Source organism: Hipposideros armiger, unplaced genomic scaffold (genome assembly GCF_001890085.2).
Source record: "Hipposideros armiger isolate ML-2016 unplaced genomic scaffold, ASM189008v1 scaffold_371, whole genome shotgun sequence".
Classification (NCBI taxonomy): Eukaryota; Metazoa; Chordata; class Mammalia; order Chiroptera; family Hipposideridae; genus Hipposideros; species Hipposideros armiger.
In genome coordinates, this window is record NW_017731721.1 from 1,332,507 (window position 1) to 1,355,919 (window position 23,413).

General features: G+C 41.0%; 2 protein-coding genes across 5 annotated transcripts in view; both read right to left on the reverse strand.

Annotated features, from left to right (window-relative positions):
- CERS5 (ceramide synthase 5) overlaps positions 1–17,275 on the reverse strand; it is a 26,919-nt gene extending 9,644 nt beyond the window's left edge. The window contains exons 1-3 of one of the 2 annotated variants that reach the window (XM_019662340.1): positions 16,932–17,274; positions 1,110–1,215; positions 442–572 (exon numbers count right to left, since the gene is read on the reverse strand). In XM_019662340.1, coding sequence (XP_019517885.1) covers positions 442–572; positions 1,110–1,215; positions 16,932–17,128 — 434 coding nt within the window. In that variant the 5' untranslated portion in view covers positions 17,129–17,274. Of the gene's footprint in view, positions 1–441; positions 573–1,109; positions 1,216–16,931 lie in introns of both variants that reach the window. The other variant, XM_019662341.1, reaches the window with a different exon arrangement.
- Positions 17,276–19,587: 2,312 nt separating this feature from the next.
- LIMA1 (LIM domain and actin binding 1) overlaps positions 19,588–23,413 on the reverse strand; it is an 89,280-nt gene continuing 85,454 nt past the window's right edge. For all 3 annotated transcript variants that reach the window (XM_019662281.1, XM_019662280.1, XM_019662282.1), the window contains one exon: positions 19,588–21,881. In XM_019662281.1, the coding sequence (XP_019517826.1) occupies positions 20,861–21,881 (1,021 nt within the window). In that variant the 3' untranslated portion in view covers positions 19,588–20,860. The remainder of the gene's footprint in view (positions 21,882–23,413) is intronic.

Below are 23,413 nucleotides of genomic sequence, written 5' to 3' on the forward strand. Positions count from 1 at the left end.
ATTTGTATGACAATGATAAATACAGTGCTTTCTGTCCACAGGGTATTTAGTAAAAACCCAGTGAAATGAAGTATACAGCATGTCCAGAAAAGGGATGCTTCCCACCAAAATGTCAATTGAGAGCAAGCTGGACCATTGCTATCAAGGTGTACAAGGATGTATATGTCTACCTTCGTAGGTGCAGTTAGGGGAATTCACTCCCAATCTATTTGGGAAAGGGGAACAAAATGGAACTATATGTAGCTTAGTGGGAAGCGTGTCTAAGAAACTAAGGGCGACCAGTCTTCCAGTTCTCTTCCTTCCTGCCTCTAATAAATCGAGTTATCCCTTTACATATATCGACTGTTGTCCTAATGACAGAGGTGATTTACAAAGGGAAAACCTCAGCCCAGTTATACCCCACCCTTCCCCTGCACTCCCCACCTCCCTCTGCACACCTACATGCTTTCACAGAATTTAGTGAGCGTTGGGGGCTTGTCCTGATTCCTCCGATGGCGAAACCAGCATTGGATTTTTCGGACATCCCAGTCCAGTTGCTTTGACAGGCCCTCCAGCCTTTTCTTATCAGGATACTGTAGATGTATGACCACAGTCAGAACATCCCTTTTCTTCAGACCTCTCATTAAATCCCTCTCACAAGTTGAATGTGAAAGAGATGATGACTACAGTGGCTTAAGTGATGTTTATCTTTTCAGGTTTCATTCAGAAAGTCGTTTTTAGTTAAGTTCTATTGCACACATCAAGGACCTTATCATTCACCTATACACATCCTTGCTTCCCCCTCCAACCCAGGCTGAGTAAAAAACGATATTAAAAACCCAACCTGCAAAGGCTATCAGTACGGTCCCTTTAATTATGCAATGAGGTAATGACAAAAGCTGGAGCAGGGAAAAACAAAATTAAGACATGATGTGTGTCTGGGGAGGGAAGGGTGGTGGCGGCTGTTAGGCCTGAAACTCAAATGTATGTAAACTTGCCTTAAAATTACTCCATACATGGGAAAGATCATTCCATCCTGTCCTTACCCTTGGAGTTACTTGTTCTCTAACCTCCCCTGCCCTATGGGGCAACCCCTCACATGAAGCTTCTCTGTTTCTGTGCCCACTTACCTTGGTAATAGATATGAACACCTTTTCAAGGATGGCATTAGGCGGGGGCTGATAAGGACCACTGTCCTGGATGCCAACATGGAGTGCACAGGGCTTGGCAATAAACCTGTAACGGAGAAAACCCAAAAGCCAACTCTAAATATGGTTTGCCAAGCATGAGGGTAAGATCCTGATTAGGGAACTAATGGCAGGAAAAAAAAAAAATGAAAACACTTGGCTAGGAGCCAGGATTTTTTTTTTTTTTTAAAGATTTTTTTTTATTGGGGAATTGGGCGAAGGGGAACAGACAAGTTGCTATCCTCTTGTTCTTCAGTCTAGTTGTGGAGGACGTTGCTTCACTGGCCCAACTTGGCACCATCATTGCGCTCTTCCTGGGCGAGGCAGATCAGTCGCCAGCTTCTGGACGGCCGCTCACTGCGGCTGCTGGCCGCTCACGCTGGCTACTGGCTACACACGGTAGCCCATGGCAACCCACCTGCCTTCGCCAGTGACTCACAGCATCCCAGCTCCAGGTGGAGCTGTTGTTCAGCATCTTAGCTGTAGAGGGCAGTGTCACTGGCGCTTATATGTGGGATCCGAACCGGTGCCCTCTGGCGTCCAAGCCAGCTCTTAACCAATGCACCACTCGGCTGGCCCGGAGCCAGGATTTTTTTATTTCATCATGGATTCTGCCATTGACTCACTTGAGAAGTGACCTGTCTAAGAAATATTGGACCATAAGCTCTCTTTCTATTTTTCCCTGGCTTCCCTCATCACATCTGATTCTGAGCTTCAGAATCAGAGAGACCTAGATCCAATCTCTAGTCTACCATTTTACTGTCTGTATGAACTTGGACAGTTTATTTAATCTCTATAAACCTCAGTTTTTCATCTGTAAGATGAATATCAACATCCTTGCTACTCAATATAAAGTCCACAGCCCAACAGCATTATTGGCTTTTCCTAGAAGCTTTTTAGAAATGCAGAATCTTGAACCCCATCCCAGGCCTGTAAATTCAGAATCTGCATTAACAAGATGCCCGGCTGATGCATATCACCGCTAAAATGTTAGAAGCACTGGTTTACTTTACAAGAATCTTGTACGTACGTATTCAATGAGATTTTATATACATATAGTTTTCCTTACATCGGAAGATCATCTTGATTTTAACTGCAGGGAAAAGTAAAACTAAGACTGAGCTCTTCCTAAATACAAATATCCTGGGAAGATTATGGAAATATAATATTTAGAACTTTCAGGAGCCCTGAAGAAAGAAATCAGGAAACTATGAAGAGTGAGAAGGAAATTACTTAGTAGTACTCAATTCTAGTCTCAGATCTACCACTAAATAAGTCATATAAACTTGGCCAAGTCATTTAAATATTGAGTTTTGGTTTCTTCATCTAAAAGAAGGGGTTGTGTGAGATGATTTCTAAGATTTTTTTTCTATATCTAAGATTCCACAGTGTTATCACTGATTGTAATTAATTTCTATCTTTTTGAGAAACTATTCCTTGGTTCTTTAAAAAAGATCTCCCATTTCTCCACCACCACAGATTTTTGTGAGTACCAATCAGCTCTTGGAAAACCTCTATTGAGTCCCTTTGAGTACAAGTCAAAACCAGTTTTAGCTCTCTTAGCATCTTAGGGAGTCCCACGATGAAATTATGGGAGGGAGGTGTAAGACGGAGTGCTCTTGACCTATTTTCTTGGTCTACATTTGAATCCAGAATTTATCTCCAAGGGAGGGACTTTATTATCTTCTATGAAAATTTCTTTTACCCTTATCACCAAAGTTCCTGAGCCACAGGGAAACATTTATTCAGATCACAAAGTTAGCCACATCTGTGGTACAAAAGTTTTATTCAAAGGCCAATGCTAGTAGATACTTTAACTTATATTTCCTGGTATGTTATTCTGCGTACAAATATTTTAAAACCCACTCATTTTTAAACTCATTGTGAACACAGAGAATACCGCTTTTGTATTTACCAAGGTTCTCTGCTCAGTAGTTACTCAGTAACCGACAAGTGACAGGTCCAGCATATCCCACCCTTGATCTATTGGAGCTCAGTTTGGACATCCAACCAGGATTGATCAGCATCCAGGGGAGTAATTAAGGCACATTCTTTGCTGTTGAGCTGGTGCCGTATCAGAGATAAAAGCAATGAATCATCTCTTTCTGTCTGGTCCATCTCCTCTCATCTACATTAATTATATGAAGAGGTAGATCCAAAAGCAAAAAAAATAGCCTTTCCAATTCCTACTCTTACCCCTAGATTCAGGTCTCTTCCTCAATCCGGAAGCAGTCAGGTGATTAAATGCCCTGGAGTTAGACAGACTGTACCAGCTAAGAGACTTTGTGCAAGTTCATTTTAAAGATGAAATGACATATGATGTATGCCTAGCCCAGTACCTGACACTTAGCAAACATTCAATAAAAGGTAGCTATTATTATTTTACTAGATTCAGTCTGGATACTCCCGGATGGTACCTCTGGCAGAAGGTGAAAAGAGCAAGAAATCCTCTTTTATACAACAGAAACAGGTTTGTACCCAGCTCACCTGGGTGAAGCCAAGATAATTACTATCTGGACCTACAGTTGTCATTAGCTCACATCCTGACCTTATTAGTTCACAGAGTTCAATGAAAGACATAAAACTATTGGCATCAGTCAATTACAGCTATATAGACCCTAAGAAAATGTATTTGACAAATATTTATTGGGCATCTGTTTTGTGCTATAGCATGAAGCCCAAAACCAAAAGTGACTTATGGTTGGAAAAAAATTTTTCTGTGATAGAAAAATTAAATACACAGATTTATTTATGCATTTAATGAATTACCTTAACGAAAAAAGTGAAGTTATTTTATTTTATTTTTTTAAAGTTTTTATTGGGGAATTGGGGGATGGGAACAGTGCTGGGGAATTGGGGGAAGGGGAACAGACAAGTTGCTGTCCTTTTTTTGTTCTTCAGTCTAGATGTGGAGGACGTTGCTTCACTGGCCCAAGTTGGCAATCATCATTGCACTCTTCCCAGGCGAGGCAGATCAGTCACCGGCTTCTGGACAGCCGCTGCCGGCGGCTGCTGGCCGCTCAAGCTGGCTGATGGCTACTGGCTACACACGGTAGCCCATGGCAACCCACTGCAGCTGGGGCTGTAGCCTATGCTGCTGCTGGCGCCGGAGACTCACGGCAGCCCAACTCCAGGTTGAGCTGTTGTTCAGCATCTTAGCTGTAGAGGGCAGTGTCACAAGCCCTCATATATGGGATCCGAACTGGGGCCCTCTGGTGTCCCAAGCCAGCTCTTAACCAACGCGCCACTCGGCCAGCCCAGTGAAGTTATTTTAAATGAGAACTTCGAGGAAGTTCAGACTTAATCATGCATTCATTCTGCATCATTTACCTGGCATTTAGTATAACATAAAATAGTTATCTAGGTCCGTCAAGCTCCAGACACAGAGCCTGGCATTCATCCTTTCTGCTAGATCGGCACTTCTCAAAGCAAGTTCTGGAGACTCCACGGGGTCTCAAAGACCCTTTCAGGAGGTCTGCAAGGTTAAAACTCTTCTAATAATAATTCTATAACTTCATAATAATTCTTTTGTCTCTCACCCTCTCATGAGTGTACAGTGGAATCTTCCATAGCTTACATGACAATGCACAGATTGAATGCAGAAGCTGACCTGAGAATTCAGCTGCCAGATAGTAGAGACTTGCAAAAATGTAAAATAATGCGTCTTCTCACTCCTTCTTTTGTTTTGAAAAAGTGTTCTTTTTCATAAGGTGCTAGTTCTATTACCAATATAATCAATGTATTGTTATTTGTAAAGGAATTAATATATATTTTTTTCATTTTAATTACTAAAACAATACATATAAAAATATTATCCATATAAACAAAAACTCGCTGAAGTCCTTGATAATTTTTAAGAGTATAAAGGATACCTTCCATCATAGTTTGCAAACTCCTGTGCTGGATGACACTGAAAAATCAAATTTATCTTTTGATTTTCTGTCCTGGATCTGTCCAGGATCAATTTGTTGCCCAAGTTTTAAAATAATTGGTTAAGACCAGGCTTCCCTTTGCCTGCAGGTCTGAACAAGGAGGCATTTAGAGGTCTCTAATGGAAAGGTACTCCTTTCCATCTGCCACTCCAGGAACATGAGTCTAATGACCCAACCTGATGGTAATATATCTGTCCTGCTTTGTAGAGATCATTTCATTCTGCCCTTTTCCTGCCCTCAAGATACATGGCAACAGCCAACCTAAGCCTGGGTTAATTAAGATGAAATTACTTACTGCTTTGCTTTTTCATACCAAAGACAGGAGCTATACTAACAGTGCTATCTGTATGATTCATCGCAACATCACTGATGGATATGAATTATGCACAAATGTATGAGAAATTCTAGATCAAGCTTCTCAACTGGCGTATCATGGCAAGCAACACAGATGGGCTATATTTTTTGCTGAGATGTTGCTCTTAGTTCTCAGAGTGGTCCATGCGGCCTGTGGTAGCCAGAAACCCTTAGTCTGTAGTCTTTGGACGCATATACCCCACTCTGCAATGCACATATTATTTTCTATATGTGCAGCAATGTGACTGGGTTGGGAAGCACTGGCTTAGATCAATTTCTGGAAAAATATAAAGTGTCAAATATGATATATAAAGGGAAAAAAATAAAAGAAATTGAAATAGGGAACAGGGTGAAGAAGGGAAAAATACAATAAAAAGAGGAAGGCCTTATACAGACTTATGAGGATGGTATAGCATTAGGTGAAGAGTACTGAGTAACTAAATTACCTGAATCTGAATACGATCCCCCGCCAAACACAGACACACACAGAGAACACAACAGAGGTGTTTAAATAAAGATTCTTAGGGCTGGGCTGGAAGAGTGGCACGTTCGTTAAGAGTTGGCTTGGGACGCCAGCTCAGAGCATCAGGGCCCCGATTTGGATCCCACATGTGGGCCAGTGACGCTGCACCCTCTACAGCTAAGATAGTGAACAACAGCTCGACCTGGAGCTGGGCTGCTGTGAGTCACCAGCGATGGCATAGGCTGCAGTGGGGCTGCAGTGGGCTGCCATAAGCTACCGTGAGCAGCCAGAGTGAGTGGCCGTGCAATGGCGGGAGACCGATCTGCCTCACCCGGGAAGAACGCAATGATAATACCAACATGGGCTAGTGAAGCGACGTCCTCCACAACTAGACTGAAGAACAAAAAGACAGCAACTTGTCTTTCCCCTTCCCGGATTCCCCAACACTGTTCCTCTTCCCCAATTCCCCAATAAAATCTTTAAAAAAAAAAAGAAAAAGAAAAAAAAGATTCTTAGGGCCAAATGAAGTCTGTTCAGAGATGTTAATCCTTGGGTACACAAGCAGCATTTGAAAATCCTCCCCTGAGACATATGTACCCGTAAGAGGCAAATGCAGAGTCCCACAGAAAACAGATTCACGAAGTCCTTTCCCTTTATAACTGAATTATTAATAAACAAACCACATTAACAATTTGAATGGCTTCTGTAGGGTGGAAAGAGAAGGCAAAAAGGGCATTCAGGCAGAGGGAACAGCATGTACTAAAAACAGTGATAAGAAGCAAAGTGTATTTAGAGAACCGTGCAATGTATAAAGTGGGGGTAGGGGTGGTGACAATGACAGGAGAAACAAACTACACAGGTAGCTAGGGGCCAGACCACAGGTGCCTTGTGTGTTATGCTAAGCTTGAACTTTATCCTATAGCTGATGGAGAGTCATTGAAAGGCTTTAGGCAGGGGGTGGAGAAGAGATGAATGGAGCTGCACATATATCAATAAAGAACTCGCATCACCTAAAGGCTATTGCAAAAAACTCCATGCTGTAAGTGATAAAGCACTAAACTTAGGCTCTAGAAATACAAAGGGCAGATTCAAGAGATGCTGAGGAAGTAAAATTGATAGGTCTTCACTGAATAGATGTAAAGGGCAAAAGAAAAGGAAGAGTCAAGAGTGCCTTCCGTGTTTCTGGCTTAGGAAACTAAGTTGATTATGGTGTCTCAACCAAGTAGAGAATAAGAAAAGCAATTTGGGAGTGATAGATGAGTTGTGTATATGCTGAATTTGAAGTACCCATGGGTCATTGAAACGCAACTATCTAATAGGCAAATAAACTTGGAAAAAGGCCTTGAGTAAGATATGCCCACACACACATACATAAACACACCAAGATCTGAGCAAGAAAGAGAGAAAGAATGAGAATATAGGTGGTAGCTAAACTTGTGGGGATAGGCATGACTGCATAAGAAAGTGAAAAGAGAACTGAAAAAAGAACCAAGGTCAGAATCTTAGGAAACCAACATAAAAGGTGAATTGAGGGGACAGGAAGGCCAGAGGTGGAGTCCTATCAGGTGAGGCAGAGATCAGGTAGGAGAAGGAGTTCAATATCCACTGGATTTGGCAATTTGGAGATCTGTGGTAACCTTCACCAAAGGAATTGCCATAGGTAAAATGGAGACTAAAGGACAGCAATGAGTTATAGCAGCGAAAGACAGGGGGAGGAAGAAGGAAGTGGAAATAGCCAAGACTCTCAAGAATGTGGGCTGAGAAGGGAATGCCTTCAACTTCCTCATCAGAACCACTCTATCTAAAACTGATATCCCCATGCTTCAGATCCATTCTCTTCCTGATCAGAACTTTCATTCTATTTATTCCTCTTTTTTTTTTTTCTGTTATCTTCGGCCTCACTCTCTACTTGTTTCTTCTCATCAGACCTTAAACACGCTCAAGTTTTCCCTATCTTAAAATGGCTCTCCCTGTCCCTCATACCCTCTGGCTCTCTCCCACCTCATAACTCAAGTTCTCTCTGCGTGACTTCTCTTCCAACTCCCACTCATTCCTCAACCCTCCTCCCTCTCCCATCTTCTGGCTTTCGTCTCTACACTCCACTGAAGCTGTTCTTGCCAAGGTCATCAATGATCTTCTTACTGTGAAATCAAATATTGTAGATGCTTTTCAGTCCTGTATCTTACCTGACCACTCAGCACCATTTTCACATTATCGGCCATGCCCTCCCTCTTAAAACGCTCTTTTCTTAGCTTTCTTACTGCCATACACTTCCTGGTTTTCTCCCTCTATCTCTCTGGCAGAACTAGACTGCTTGGTATGCACTGCTAGTTGAGTCACCTTGGACAAGGTACTTAACTTTCTCTGTGCTTCAGTTTTCTCATCTGTAAAATGAGGACAACTAGAGTATCTACCTACTTCATAAAGTCACTGTGTTTAGCACTTGGGACAGTGCCTGGGACAAAGTAAGTACTTATTAAATGCTAACTTTTATCAAATCCTGTAAGACTGTCATACCTCTTATCTCCCTTTGGGTTTCTTTTTCCTTTGCCTTATTCTAAAACAAGGTGTAGCCTCAGGGTTCTGTGTGGGTTCTTTCCTTACTCTATACACCCTGGGTGACCTCACTCAATTATAGCAGAGGATCTCAAAGTATGGTCTGTAGACCTTGGAGGGTCCCTGAGATACTACTCCCTAGGGGCTTATAAAGTCAAAACAATTTTCATAATATTAAGACATTATTTGCATTTGTTACTATCTTGCTATTTGCAATGATGGTACAAAACAATGGTGTACATATATGGGGCTGTCTCAAGGAAATGCACGTGGCTGAGCTGTGCGCTAAGCTAAATCATTTTTTTCATAGAACAGCATTTTTACCTGAAAGAATGACCGAGGATAAACTAAGGTTATTCAGACCTGGGTATTTAGGAGACATTTTCTTGAAAATGAATGAAATAAGCCTGTAACTTCAAAAAAACAAACACTGTTACCAATGATAAAATTCAAGCTTTCAAGTGAAAATTAGGTTTTTAAAGAACTGATTTCTGCCTTTTAGCTTGATAACTTCCCAATACTTCAAAGACTTTTCTGATAAGATTAGTTACCATGAGATTGAACTAATGATTTTTTAATATTGTACAGTGAAATGTATCGATATTTGGGAGATCTATATAACTCAGTAAACCAGTATTTTCCAAAGACCAATACATAAAATCCATTCAAAGTGTTAAAGATAAGCCAATAAAGTTTAACATGAATGAAAAATTCATTGATATGGTTTCAGATTCCACAATGCAACCAACTTTTAAGAAACTACTGCTTGTGCTTTAGTGTAGTAAGAAAGAAAAAATACTTCCCTTTTCCAATGCCATATCTATGAGAGGCCAGCTTTTATTTACGTATTTCAACCAAAACAACATATCACAAGAAATTGAATGTAGAAGCTAGAGAGGAGAATCCTGTTATCTTTTATTGAGCCAGATATAAAGAGATTTGCAAAAATGTAAAATCAATGCTGTTCTTCACACTAAATATTTTTCAAAAATATGTTACTTACGTTAACATGTACTGTGTTTCCCCGAAAATAAGGCCTAGCCAGAGAGTAAGCCATAGGATGATTCCTCCAGGATATGGAGGGCACGCACCCCTCACATGAGGGTTTTATGACCTGTTTCAGGGAGAAGGGTGCCTTTTCCACAAACTCCTTCAGCTTAAAATATTCAGTATGCCAAGATGCCATATTTTGGCACCTAAAATCATGCTATGGCTGAATTTCTGGCTAGGTCTTATTTGGGGGGAAACAGGGTAATAGGTTTATTATAGTTATTTTTAATGAAATAATAAGTATATTTCTTAAATTTCTCTATTTTAATTTCAAATATGGAAAAACTGATAGGTATATTTAATCCACATAAACAAAAGTTCTTTTGGGATCCTCAATAATTTTTAAGAGTGAAAAAGAATGCTGAGAACAAAAAATTGAAGCATTACTAGATTATACTAATACTATTCATTTATGTGTTGGTAATTCATTTATGTGTTGGTAATTCATTGTCTTGTATAGTCTTTATACATACACATTCATGTCAGTGTATTTTCTGAGTAAATTCTTAAAAGGATAGGCTTTTCGTGTTGTACACATCTGTTTTACACACATGTGCTTGCTGTGTACAAGGTACTGAGCTTTTCAAGGACACCTATACCCCCAAATCGAACATGTCTCACCATGGTCTCTGTGTTAAGTAATTTTGCAGTTTCTTTTGAGAACTCTTTTTAAAAATTGGCAAATTTGCTTTTAAAACAAACCAGAAAAAGACTATAAAGAAAAGGACCTCTATGACAAATACTATCCTAAACCATGACAAGGCACACACTGTGGATTTATACCAGACTATCCTTCACTCCTTATCCAACTTACAGCAAAGTTATTTCCACTTAGACCTACACAGAGCCTTAAAGAATTAAGATGATTAATACTTGTGCAATTTAATGTACGTACCCACTGATACTGGGATGAGAAGGATCAGCATCCTGCTTACATCTTACCTTATGATAAAGGAAATAAGTCTTGAGAAAGAATTACTTAGAGTATGTAAGTATGCTTCAGACAGACACAAACTAATTTAAGGCTAAGCTGTAGTTTTACTGTGCCAGTAAATATTTTACTTGCTATAGAGCAGCAGTTCTCCAAGTGCAGTTGGAGAATACATGGGGGTCTCGAGGCTCTCACTGTTTAAGAATTCCTCCTTTTTCCAATTGCATACATATATTTCTTTCATTAAACATATTCATCTTTTTTAAATGGGTGACTGACTATACAACTTAATGCATTTGCTTAAAGTAGAAACACACAAACGCAGGGATGCCAAACAAGAGGTAGATTAGAGAAAAAGGTTAAAAAGATCTTTCTCAAGAAGTTTTGACTATCCTTCATAGTCCAAGAAACTGTTTGTTAGTGAGACATTAAGCCTATATTTTAGTTAACAACTGTTAAAAGAAACTGAGTCCACCTCCTCCAAATTCCTGTAACTTCCCCATGTACATACATTTATTACACTGTATTTTCACCACTGATTTTCTTGCTCTCTTTCTGAGGGTAGACATCATGACTTAATTCACCTTTTTATTCTTGGCACATAGTTTGATATCTGACAATCTGATTTTGTTTGAGACTGTCTGTGCATATAATTGAGACTTCTTAAAAATGCTGACACTACCCAAAAGCTAAAGACTACAAGGAATACCTTTTAAGAAACTCCATAATTTTGAGAAGAGATAGAATAGTGTGATTATTCTCATGGCCTTACCAGGGCTCTGCACAGATCATGTACATTTAACTACTTGTCCAACTTGTTCGTTTACACATCATTAAATATTCAACTGAGAAGATATATGCAGAAAAGCAAAACTACACAGCAATGCTTGGCTAAAGGCACTGTCAATTGAAGATTACTCAAAATAGGCTGTAACTAAGTCATTCAAAAAATGATTTCCATTTTAGAAATCCCTTTTTTTTACTAGAATTTTTCAGAAAGACCAGTTGTTTAAAGTAAGGTCCAATATACTTAGGATCGATTATCTTCTGGTCCTAAAAACTGATTCAAATTTAAATTTATATTATAATTATCTTCTTGGCTATTAATATTTGTTTGACCATTATCGTCAGCACTGCTCAACAGAAACATGTGAGCCACATATGTAATTATAAATTTTCTAATAGCCACATTTTAAAAAGTAAAAAAGTTTTCATTAATTTTGATAATATACTTTGTTTAACCTGATATATCCAAAATACTATCATGTTAATATATAATCAAAGTTAAAAATTAGGATGTCTTACTTTTTTTGCATTATGTCTTCGAAATCTGGTGTATATTTTACACTTAGAACACACTCTGACTAGTCACATTTGAAAGACCCCAAAACTAGCAGCTACTGTACTAGCTAGTGGCTACTGTACTGGACAGCATGGTTCTAGATAATTCAGAGAGAATTCTTCATATCTAGGGAAATTGCCTTCGTATCTAAGGAAACCAGTTTCAGATTTTTTTTTTTTTTTTAGTTAGAAGTGATTATGGTTAGTTAACTTCTTTTACAGTAACACCTTAACTTCCCCAAAGATAATGTAGGAGTGGATTCAAGCACAAAGAGCTCAAAACTCAGTGAAATCTTTAGAAAGCAGCTTTATCTGCCTAAAAATACCTCTGGAGAGGAAGCCAAAATAGGTATTATCTCTGCCTTCTCACCCTATAAGGAGGGTACAGGTTTTACTTGCTGCCTCCTCTTTCATGAATTTCTTCTTTACTCACCTAGGAGACCCTGGTTTTCTGACTCAGGAAGTGGCTAAAGCAAAAATATCTTACATGTTTCTTTTTCAGTGACGGAATATACTGTCTCTAGGGATAAGCCAGGAACCTGACCTCAGGCATAAGAGTATTCAGGGTTGTCTGGAGAGCATCAACACCCACTGCGCAGAAAGGGCTGGGGAAAGAAGTTTTCCCAGAGAGAGGAGGAACACACAAAGCTTCTGACCATCTGGAGTTTATTAGGAGGTGGATTCTTAGATAAGGGCAGGACCATGTGACCATCTTTTTCAATCTTGCTCTGCTGGATCTGCAAACTGGATTTAATTCTGTGATTTACAATTCAATAACGCCCAACAGAACACCTTTAGGGATGCAGTGGAATAGGCAGTCTCCCTTACAGCCTAGTCAGCAGCTATGTCCATTCTTCCCAAAGCCTCTCTCCCCTGCCTAGAGGATCTACTAATACTGGGTCACAATGCTGTGACTTTACATGGATCTGGGATGGGGCCAGCAGGCCTGCCAGGAAGAGGAAAAAAAAAGTTCTTCCTCTTCTTAGAGGAAATGGGGAGAACAGGAGGAAAAAAGGGCAGTATGCAACAGAGGTAGTAGCAAGGTTTACAAGAGGAAGGTGAAATGAGTGATTAAGAAACGTGCACACAAAAAAATGAGTCACTACTCTTGCTACCAGTTACATGATGGGCCAGCAAGTGAATCCGTTCATTCCCCGAGTGAGACAGCATGGTATTGAGAAGGCTCTTTAGACACCCCAGTGAGGCTGCCTTGTAAGTAACAAGAGAGAAGAGGGGATTGGAATAATGAATGAGCAGCAAGAAGAGCTCTAATCTATCTCCTGTATAATTCACAAAATAATTTTCTTCTGGAAATATAAAGCTCCTATTGCAATACCATACTCAAAGTAAATGAGCCTATATAGCTCTGATGGTGTCAATATTAAGTCTCAAGCTCCTACTTGATCCCAAGGAAAAAGTGCTCAAGGAATTAGATATTAAATTTAAAACAGTTTTATCTTAACGATTCAATTTAAGTAAGGCATAGCAGTCCTAGCTTGAACCACTCTTTCCCTCAGGTCTCAATCATTATCAACACGATATTAAAAGTTTTACAAAACAGGTGAAAAAGTTTCTTATCTCTCTTTTGATAGGGTACAGGATATTGTGAATTTGTGTATGGGGAGAGGGGAGAAAGAAGCTGTAGGAAGGTGCACAACATGCAAATATATTATGGTGAAATACAACAGAAACAAAGGAATTAGTTTTGCCTCTCTCAGTCAAGACAAACATACATTTCAGGTTGAAGATTTAGATTCCAGTCAGTCCTCTGGGTATCTGAGTAGATGAGGGTGGACCCTTCTCAAACAATCAATAAGTATTTACTTACTCCTATATCCAAGGCATTTTTGTAAGGCCATCACAATGCAACCAGTCATCGGAGACCCACAAAAGAAAACCTCCGTTCTTTGGTAGGTAATTTTCTCCTATCTGCAGTTCTTTAGCAAAATAGCTAGATACAAATAGTTTACTTATGGTCTGGTAGCTTTTCAAGTTATCCCTATTAGATGAGGATGCAGTTCTCTAGGGAATGTGGGAACTTAAAAAATAAATGCTCACAGTGCTTGATTACAAGAAAGAGAAAGTGAGACCAAATTGTAAAATACATTTTTTCTTTGGGAGATTCTTAAAAACAGCACGAATAAAGATAATTCATCAAGGGGCATAGTGTAAGATTCATTAAAATATGCAGGACAATTTGAAACAAAAAAAATGTAAAGTTCAAACACATTAAACAATGAAGAATAAGATGAGGGTTGGCCGATTGGCTCAGCTGGTTAGAGCTGGAGCTCTGAGCAACAAGGTTGCTGGTTCGATGCCCACATGAGCCAGTGAGCTGCGCCTGGGCGGAGCTGCAGCTGAGATGATGAGAGCGCCTGCCCTTAACAAGGTTGCCAGTTCAACTCCCGTACAGGATGGTGGACTATGCCCCCCACCCCTCACAACTAGACTGAAAGCGGCGACTGGACTTGGAGCTGATGGGTCCTGCAAAAACACAATGTTCCCCTTCCCCAACACTGTTCCCCTTCGCAATTCCAATTTCCCAATAAAATCTTAAAGAAAAAAAAGAATAAGATGAGCCAGGATTTGTTCTTCAAATCCTAGAATACAAGAAACAGGAGGTTAAACCTTAACCCTTGAAAGGGAGTTAAGGAACAGGAAAAAGATGGCTACCTCATACAGTGGCAGAGTCTGGGGAAAATGATCTGGATCTTGGTTCTAGCTCCTCCTCCGAGTATGAAACCTCTGAAAAGCTGCACGATATTTCTAAGCCTTAGTTTAACTGTAAAGAGGAGGCTGGAATCCTAGCTCTTACAGTCTATGATTACTACGTGAATTGCTTCTAGAAACTAAGTAGGAGGGATTTGAGAAATGAGAAAATGTAGGAAAGACGACTATCTGTACCAATATTTCTGATATATCTTTTACTATATACTCTAAAAGTGGCTTCTATTACCTTTATAGAAGGCTGGTGCAACAAGAGAAGAACTGGCAAACCAGCAGTCAATTATATTGCTAACTAAAGTAGTAGGTCTTAAAGAGAAACAAAATAGCAAGACTGCTTCTAGAGTTAAGCTTTCCTAAGATCAAACATGAGATGAACAAGGTACCCGGTCTTTACTAGCCAAGAAATACCATACTAGAATGCTTTTAACTCAGTGTTCCCCACCCCTACTCTCTGGACACTGGAGCACCATAGAAACATTCAGATAGAATTCCCACAGGTAAAGGATCTTTTCCAGTAGCTCTGCCAGGGGATATAGTCTTCAGCCATCTGGGGGAACTCTTTGGAAATCTGAAGATATATGTAAGTTTATATAAAATGGGTGTTTATAAGCAACAAGCTACTTCCTCTTATCACTAATGTGGAGAAATTTCCTATTGTTATATATTTATATGAGCACAGAATCTTTTCTTAGGACAATGAAATGTTTTTTTTTGGAGGGGGGGGCGTCTTGAATTGTGTATTTTCCTTTTTAGTCATTACATTGTCTTTCTCTTTTTTTCAGCCCTCACATACGGGTGCTAAGGTAAAGAGTACCTGGATCTAGGTTATTCCTAAGAGAGACAAGTGGTTTGTGTCTCCACCCCAGTAATATTAATACAATGACTACACTTTAAAAACTGCAGCACTAAGCTCCCAAGGACCCAGAAAAGGCATTTAGATCTTTGGGTTTCATTTGCTTCAGTTAAAATCATCTTTATTTTTGCACCTGAAGTCTGGCAGAATAGTTTGATGACACACAAACACTATGAATAAACAGATGAATGACCAGCTAGCTACATACAACAAATGTTTTTTGACTAAGGTTTTATCAGAAATAGTAGGCAAATCAAAGAAGTAATAAAAAACAGATAATACTGATTTTTCAGAGAATAACAGATTACTTTCTGCAATATATTCCCAACCTAGAAAGGACATTCCTGTGCTCGCTTCGGCAGCACATATACTAAAATTGGAACGATACAGAGAAGATTAGCATGGCCCCTGTGCAAGGATGACACGCAAATTCGTGAAGCGTTCCATATTTTTACTAACAATAAATTAAAAAAAAAAAAAAAAAAAAAAAAGAAAGGACATTCCTGCTCTAAAGACCAAAAAGAACAAAAAATATCAAAGTGCCACCTCATTACCTGAGAATTACTGGAAAGAAGTCTCCTTTCCTGAGTCTGGGTAGACTGATCAAAATCACCACAGCTATACTTATAAAATCACATCAAGTCCTTAGTGACTATCTTTATCTTAGACAGTAGATACAATCCACTCAAAAAAAAAAAAAAAGGTGAAATCACCTTTCCCAAAAACACAAGGCGGACAAAAGTATGCTGTGATTCTGCTTTGCTCAATACAGCATTCTCTAAGCCCTAGGGCTCTCTAACCTTTCAAGATGACCACTCCTCCTTCCATCTCAGGCCTCCAAGGCCCGTGCTGCAACTAACATGACACCTTTCCATATTTTGGGAGCCTAAGGCTCCACCACACCCTGCCCCTAACAGGTTTCTACTCTTCTACGGGCTCTGACAGAATTTTATTGAAAACACACACACACACACACACACACACACACACACACGTACGTACAAGAGTTGACAAATCAAGGCTTTGGGCCTAACTAATCCTGTTTCCCTCAACTCTCAGAAACTCAAGTGTCCTCACAAATCTTTGATTCCCATGAACCCGCTCTTTTGCCTTGGAACTTCTGGCTCTGTGTTAACCCTTCACTTTCCAAGGCCCCAAAACTAGGGATCCCGTGGCCCTTTCCACTTCCTCACTTCAGGTTCTCGGCCGTAGCTCACACTCAACTTGTTTCCTAGTCTGTAGAATCCCCTGGAGGTTGGGAGGAGGCCTATTAGACCCCACTCCCCAAGCGACCTCCAGGATCTAAATTTGAATGGGTCCAGAGTCCCCTTTGACTCTCTCACTCTTTCACTGTACACGTCCCAAACTCTGTCTTTGCCTAGGCTCCGCGACCACCTGCGCCACCCTCCGTGCATCCCGCACGGCGGCCCAGGCACCCCCAGCCCCCTGCTTCCGGACTTTCCCTGCAGTTCTGCTTCCGGTCCTCGGCCTCTCCCCTGCGACAGCTCCACCTGCCCGCGCCCCCGGCTCTCCGCGCCGCTCGCTCCCGGGCTCTCACCACTCGAATAGCAGCCTCACTGAGAACACGCCCGCCGCCAGCGGGAACACCGAGAGGATGTGCCGGGCCTGCGGGTAGCCGTAGCCGTCGCCCGGCCCCTCCAGGTCCGCCCAGCTCACGTTCTGGGGCATCCAGAAGCGTTCGCTCCACAGCCAGCCCCACAGCAAGCTCAGGGCTCCCGCCGCCGTTTTCGCCATCTTACGCCCGCCCGGCGGCCACAGCCGCCACAGCTTCAGCTGCAGCCACGGCCAACGGAACCCCCGGGGAGGCGGCCCCGGGGCGGGGCCGGACCGGCGGCCACCCCCTTCCGGCCCCTTCTTGTCCCCGGCACGTCTCAGCCCGCCTCCTCTGCGGGGCCGGCCCTCTTCACCGCCCATCTCGCCTCCCCGCCCACCTCACTCACCGCTGATTTCACGGCCTCCTCGTTTTGGGACCCCGCCCTCCAGCCCGGGCCACGCCCCTTCACTGGCCTCCCACTCCGCCCCAGCCCCGCCTTGGAGCCCCGCCCCCTCCGTTCCTGCCCCGCCTCCACCCAGCCACAGGCCTCTCCGCTGTCCCGCCCTTTTTTGCTACCGGTTTCGGCCACGCTTCTCTCTCTTGCCTATCCAACTACGGCCACACCCCTTATTTCAGGCCTAGCTCCCTAATGGGAACTTTCCTTTTTCAGCCCAGGAGACTCAAAGCTGTTCCCGTTCCCAGGCAGGCCATACCCATTTCTCTACTCCCAGATCCCTTCTCAAGGGTCTATGTCGTCATCTCTGCTGGTCCCACCTACTCCTCTCCACCACTGGAGGCTAACTAGAATGGTCTTAAGAAAGATTAAAAGAACTAAATCTCTACCTCTTTTCTAAGGATAAAGTAACTCTATAACTAGTATGGCATGCTAACACAGAAATTAAAGGGTTTGAAAGAGAGAGAAAGAAGGAAAAACAAGCAGCCATCCTACGGAGTAGACTAGGTTTGCTTTAGCTCAGTGGTTCTCTAACTTTAGTGTGCTTAAAGTTTGGGTATTAGCTTGTCCCATCCCCACATGGAGAGTTTGTTAAAAGTTTCCTGGGCTCCATCCAAAGAGAGTCTGATTCAGGAGGTTCAGGGTAGAGCCCATGAATTTGCATTTCTTATTTCTAACAAACACACAGGTAATGCCTTTGCTGCCGGTGTGAGAACCACTGCCTGAAACCATTTTTGTCCAAGCCCAGCAATAGCTTAATGGTAACTATCCTATATTCAAGATACACTGTAAAAGACTCAAACTCTCCCTGATCCCATGGAAATTCAAATTAGAGCATCAAGGAACAGAGAACATGCTAAGTTGGCCTGCAGGAACAAGCACAAGATGATCTTGGTCTCAAGATCTATCCCCAGAAAAAGACACTTATACCGTTTCTCAACCTCTTCGCTGTTACAAAACATATTGCTGATGAAATATGTAATGAAAGCAACCTTGGTGCAGCTTTCACTTTGGCCAGTAGTGATCCCACCAGCAAGCTGGTGCAACTAAGTAGGCTCCGTAGCAGTAATGAAAAGTCTCCTTAACCATCTCAGGTCCCAAGCTGTCCCCCTTTCCAATTTCACCAAGGAGAAACATCATCCTATTGCCACCATTGACATACCAAATCCAAACAAGTTGCCTTCATTTGGGAGAGCTGAGAGAATAAACAATAAACGTTTTTTAACTGTCTTTTTTTCCCAAGAATGTTTGTTATCTGGTCATTCTCTTGAAAGGACATCCTTGTATTATAGTGATTATGGAGCTAGTCCTTGTTTTTACACTCTGTACCTAGGTCTACCATGGCCTTTGAAAAGCATAAAAAAGGGTTCTTCTAAGTGTAATCTCAGTCCCCATGTACCTGATAATATGGTGACATACTCAACTGATACCCATAAATGCCAGCCATAGGTGCTCAGATTTTTTTGTATAAACTCAGTAGATATTGTACCATGTGGATGGGTCAAAGTAGCAGTGAGTCACATAGTAAAGGTAGCTAAATTCAAGCCAGGATTGGGTGTTTTACGAATGTCGGCAGGAGATTCTGGATAACTGTTTGGTGAACAAGACTTTTTAAATCACTTCACCCGTGGTGGGGCCAAGAGCAGAAAGTGTTAGCCTGCCATCCACTTAGAAGACCAGGCAAGACGCTGGAACACACAGTGCCCTTAGAAAATGTAACGGATGACTCAAAAAGCATGTCTATCTCCAAGGAAATCCACACTCCTGTTTAAAAAAAAAAGCTAAAACAATTGGGACAGTTGCCTCTCTCTATAGGCAAGGGAATTGAACAACCAACTACGCCTCTGCCCAGGGTGGAAAACAAGTCCATTTTCAGCAGAGGCATAATTGTAAGGTAAATTATTAAATGTTGAGTACAATTAACAATAAAAAACCACCACTGGATTTTGAATTAGTAAAACAAACGGCTCATTTTGAATGTACACACTAATTCTCTTGCCAAGTTGCTTTCAATTTTCAAGAAAAATTTCTCTTCTTTCAGGAAAGATAACCAGCCCAACACCACCACCTTGTGGTTAGATATATTCATAGCATTTCACTTAAACCACATCAGACCTTTTGCTGCCCAAACGGCTAAGGTAAAAAAAGTAGGTCCTGAGAGACTGTAACAATGTAAAATAATAATGAAAAAGGAACATTGCAAAGTTCAAATGTAAATTAAAAGCTTTATTGAATAAAAATGTTTCAGACTAAGCAAGACTGTAAGAAAGCAGAATATTTTACATCTCTAAAAAATATTAGAGCTAAATCTCTAAAAATGCAGTACAAAGAAAAGCCTCTAGCTTAAAACATCTCTCTTCCCCACATACAACTTGCAATATCAATTATGTACAACAAATGTACTTAAGTTTATAATGTTCCAAAGCCTTAATACTAGAAAACCATCGCCCAATAAATGCCTATAATTGGTTTAATTGCACCCTGGGAATACTGTCTGCCATAAAAATCAATACATTTAGGAGCTGATAGGAATTTAAAAACTAGTGTCCCTGGAAGGGGATATCAAGTGGAATATAGAGTTTGGGGGTTGGAGCTCAAGTGGTTTAAGGTATTTTTTGCTGCGATTCCTTCTTTAAACTCCTCATTTTGCTCTAACATGCAACATGGCAAACAGCAATATAAAAGATCTTATAAAAATATTGCAGCTTTCAGTAAATTATGAGAAGCACAGATACCACCAGAGAAGAAGGCAGTCACCTGGGGTAGTCAAACTCGTTGGCAAATACCACAGTTTATCTGGGAGACAATAGATCTCTCCAAGCACCAAAGGTGCTCAACAAAAGGTGCTTCACAAAGGTGGTTCTGTTATATCTCAAGAATCCAGTTTCAGGATGTGGTTCAGAGAGCAGGATGTAAAGCAATAAATTCCTCATATATATCAGCGTAAGAGAATTAACCTAAAATTTTTTTTAAAAGACTAAATATTTGATCTCTTAACAGATGAATACTAAACAATTAAATTGGTATTCATTTAAAAATATACAAACTGTGCCCTTTATACTAAAGTGCATTCAGTCATAATGTTTAAGACCCTAAATTTCTTCTGTATGTTCACTAATTCCATATTTGAATATTTAGTGTAATAAGGTATTGCTAATCATTTATTTTCATATTGCCTTTTGGGAATACAGTGGAATTCTGACTATATCAGTTGGAATCATTCCCCCACCCCCCATACGACCTTAAAGCACTTATGTATATCATCATAGCTAAAATAGAGGATATAGGTAATGCTATCTCTAGCATTTAGAGATAAGCTGCAGTATGGGATTTTTTCAAGCAAGAACTCTTTCCCAAAATTACATCCATATAAATTACAGTTCATGCTAAGGTAACTGTTTATGTGCATTACTTTGACAGAGGGCTCTGGCTCAACTACCACTAACACAAACGTAAGGCCCAGCACCACTGTAATTTGTCATTCCTCATCCTCATCCTCATCCTCATCCTCATCGTAGTACCGATTTCTCTTTATTTGCTCCTCTACAGAGAGCTCTTTGACTATGTCTCCCTCCCAGACTCCTACATCCTGGGATTTCTGATTCTGGGTAGTGACTTCTTTAGTGGAGGTGTTGTCTGCAAAGCTGGACCAATTTGGGGACTTTGGTTCGAGTGGAGACTGCTCTTTGAAAAGGCTTCTGTCATCTTCGTCTACATTTGTACCATTTTCTACAAGATTCTCACTCCCCATCTCAAAACCATGACCTTCCTTACTTCTCCTCCCTGCCTCTCCTCCTTTAGATTCCTTGCTTTGCCAGGTTGTTTTCCCCACACTCCCATTCTTCTCAGAGGCGCCGGCATTTTCCACTTGTTTCCTTCCTGCTGCTGTTCCTCCTACAATCTCCTCACTCTGCTCTGACATGCTCCAGCCCTTCCTGAGAGGTGGGGACAAGGTTTTTGGGCTCTTGACTGAAGTGGTTCGAAATGAAGCTGCTACGGTGAATGGGCGGCTCCTTTCCTTCAGTGAAGAAGATCGTCTGAGCTTCTTCAGATCCAGATCCACATCCTCTGGAGCTTCAGACTTGCTGGTTTCATCCTCAGGAGGCCATTTGGGCTTGGATACTCTGATCCCTTCCTCCAACGTAGTTCCTGAACTGCCAAGTTCAGTGGGGGGCGGCCAGGCGATCCTCAGCTTCTTGGTTTCAGCTGGCTTGTCTTCTTTTTCCGGCTGAGAGGAGGCCTTGGCTTCCATACTTGCGGTCAACACACCCACCTTAGCAATGGGGGCATCTTCTACCCCTGGGCTCTGAGGGGTCTCCCCTGCATTTGGAAGCTGGGATGGTCTCTCCAATGTCTCTTCATTCTCATTTTTGCTTGCCCACAGATCCTTGTGTGGTCTGTGCCCAAAGCCTTCATCATAGTTGCCTTTAGATTTAAAGAGTTGATTGAAGTGAGGCTTGCAATAGATTCTCCCATGTAATGATGCGTATGTACCTAGACTGTGGTTAAAAGGAAAAGAGTATAAAGTTAACACATCTATATACTCTTATTTTTAATGGTAGGCTGAAGTCTGGCAACTCCAGTATTTTCAGAAGATGTTAAGTGAGCAAGATATCTTCAAATGCACACCAATCACCTAGGATTCTCTACTCCTTTTTAAGCATAATTGTTTAATGATCCTATAAAAAAATATGCTCGCTTCCAGACTTGAACCTTCACAAGACATTCTTCCACCTGGTACATGCTTCCATTTTCAAATGATTTCATTCCCCTTTGTCAAAACTGTTAAAAAACAAACAAACAAACAAACAAACAAACAAACAAACAAACAAAAAACTTCATCCAGGGATTACCCTAGGTAATCCCACCTAGCTCTAATCACTCATATATTTCTTAAGTATTTATAACCTGTAACTACTTATAATGATATTCCTTTGTAAAAAGTTGAGCCTTTTGCCTCCTAGTTTTCCAGTTATCATCTCTACAGGAATAGGTGCAATGCCCTGTAAACAGTTGGCGCTCAATAGATACGAGGGACTGAATAAAAGTAAGCTCCAGTTAACAGGAGAATGGTGAGCAGTAGTTGGGAAGTAAGCCTATCTTCACGTCAGTGCTGCATAGGTCTTTAGGAGATTTGATGTCTCTCGCAGGGTAACACATTTTAAAGGGGGCATAAAAACAGCAGCATTTTCACAGAAGAAATAAAAAAACTCAAAAGTTCAGAAAAATGTGCTCTGGAGAAAAAATTAATTAAGTGGGCAGAAAAAGAACCAATGAGCTGAAGTTAGAGAGGCACATTTCGACTCTATAGAAAGGAAAGTCATTGAGCTAGAGCTACCTAACGCTGAAACTAGCTGGAGAGAGGTATCAGCCCTGCAGAAGTGTCACACAGATGTCAGGACACCTTTTGAGAGTATTTTAGAAGGGATGCTTGCTCTGGAATGAAAGCTGGAGGAAGTGACATCCCAGTTACTTCCTTCTCTAGATTCTATGATTAAAATGAGTTAATATGGAATATGTCCCCAATTTGCACATTTATATCCATACTTTGAATGACTTGGAAGAAATGATATGTAATGATTATTTCCTCAGAAAGAAAATGAAGCAACATACAGAAAAATACATGCCCTTCAGGTACCATTATTATTGCCATTATTACCATTCATACAGTGCTCAGGACACTTTGAAGTAAAGGCTTAGGCAAGTATCCTCTTGAAATTTCTCAATTTTATGATTCTATGATACCAAGGGAAAATAATCTACTAAAATAGGTCATAGGGCATTTTACCTGCAACCCTGCCATTTAAGCTTCAGTTGTAACGTGTAAATTAACAAATCAATGTTTTAATAAGTTCCAAACACCACTATCACTTGATATGAAATAGCTGTCACTAAATGGTACTTTTCACTTCTTTCAGGGGCCTTCAACTAATAGCACACTATTAGCACAATAGCTGTTAAGACCAGTGCTCTAAAAGCCAAAGCAAAGACTCCCCCCGCCTCCCCCCCTCCACTCCGGGATTTCCCTCCC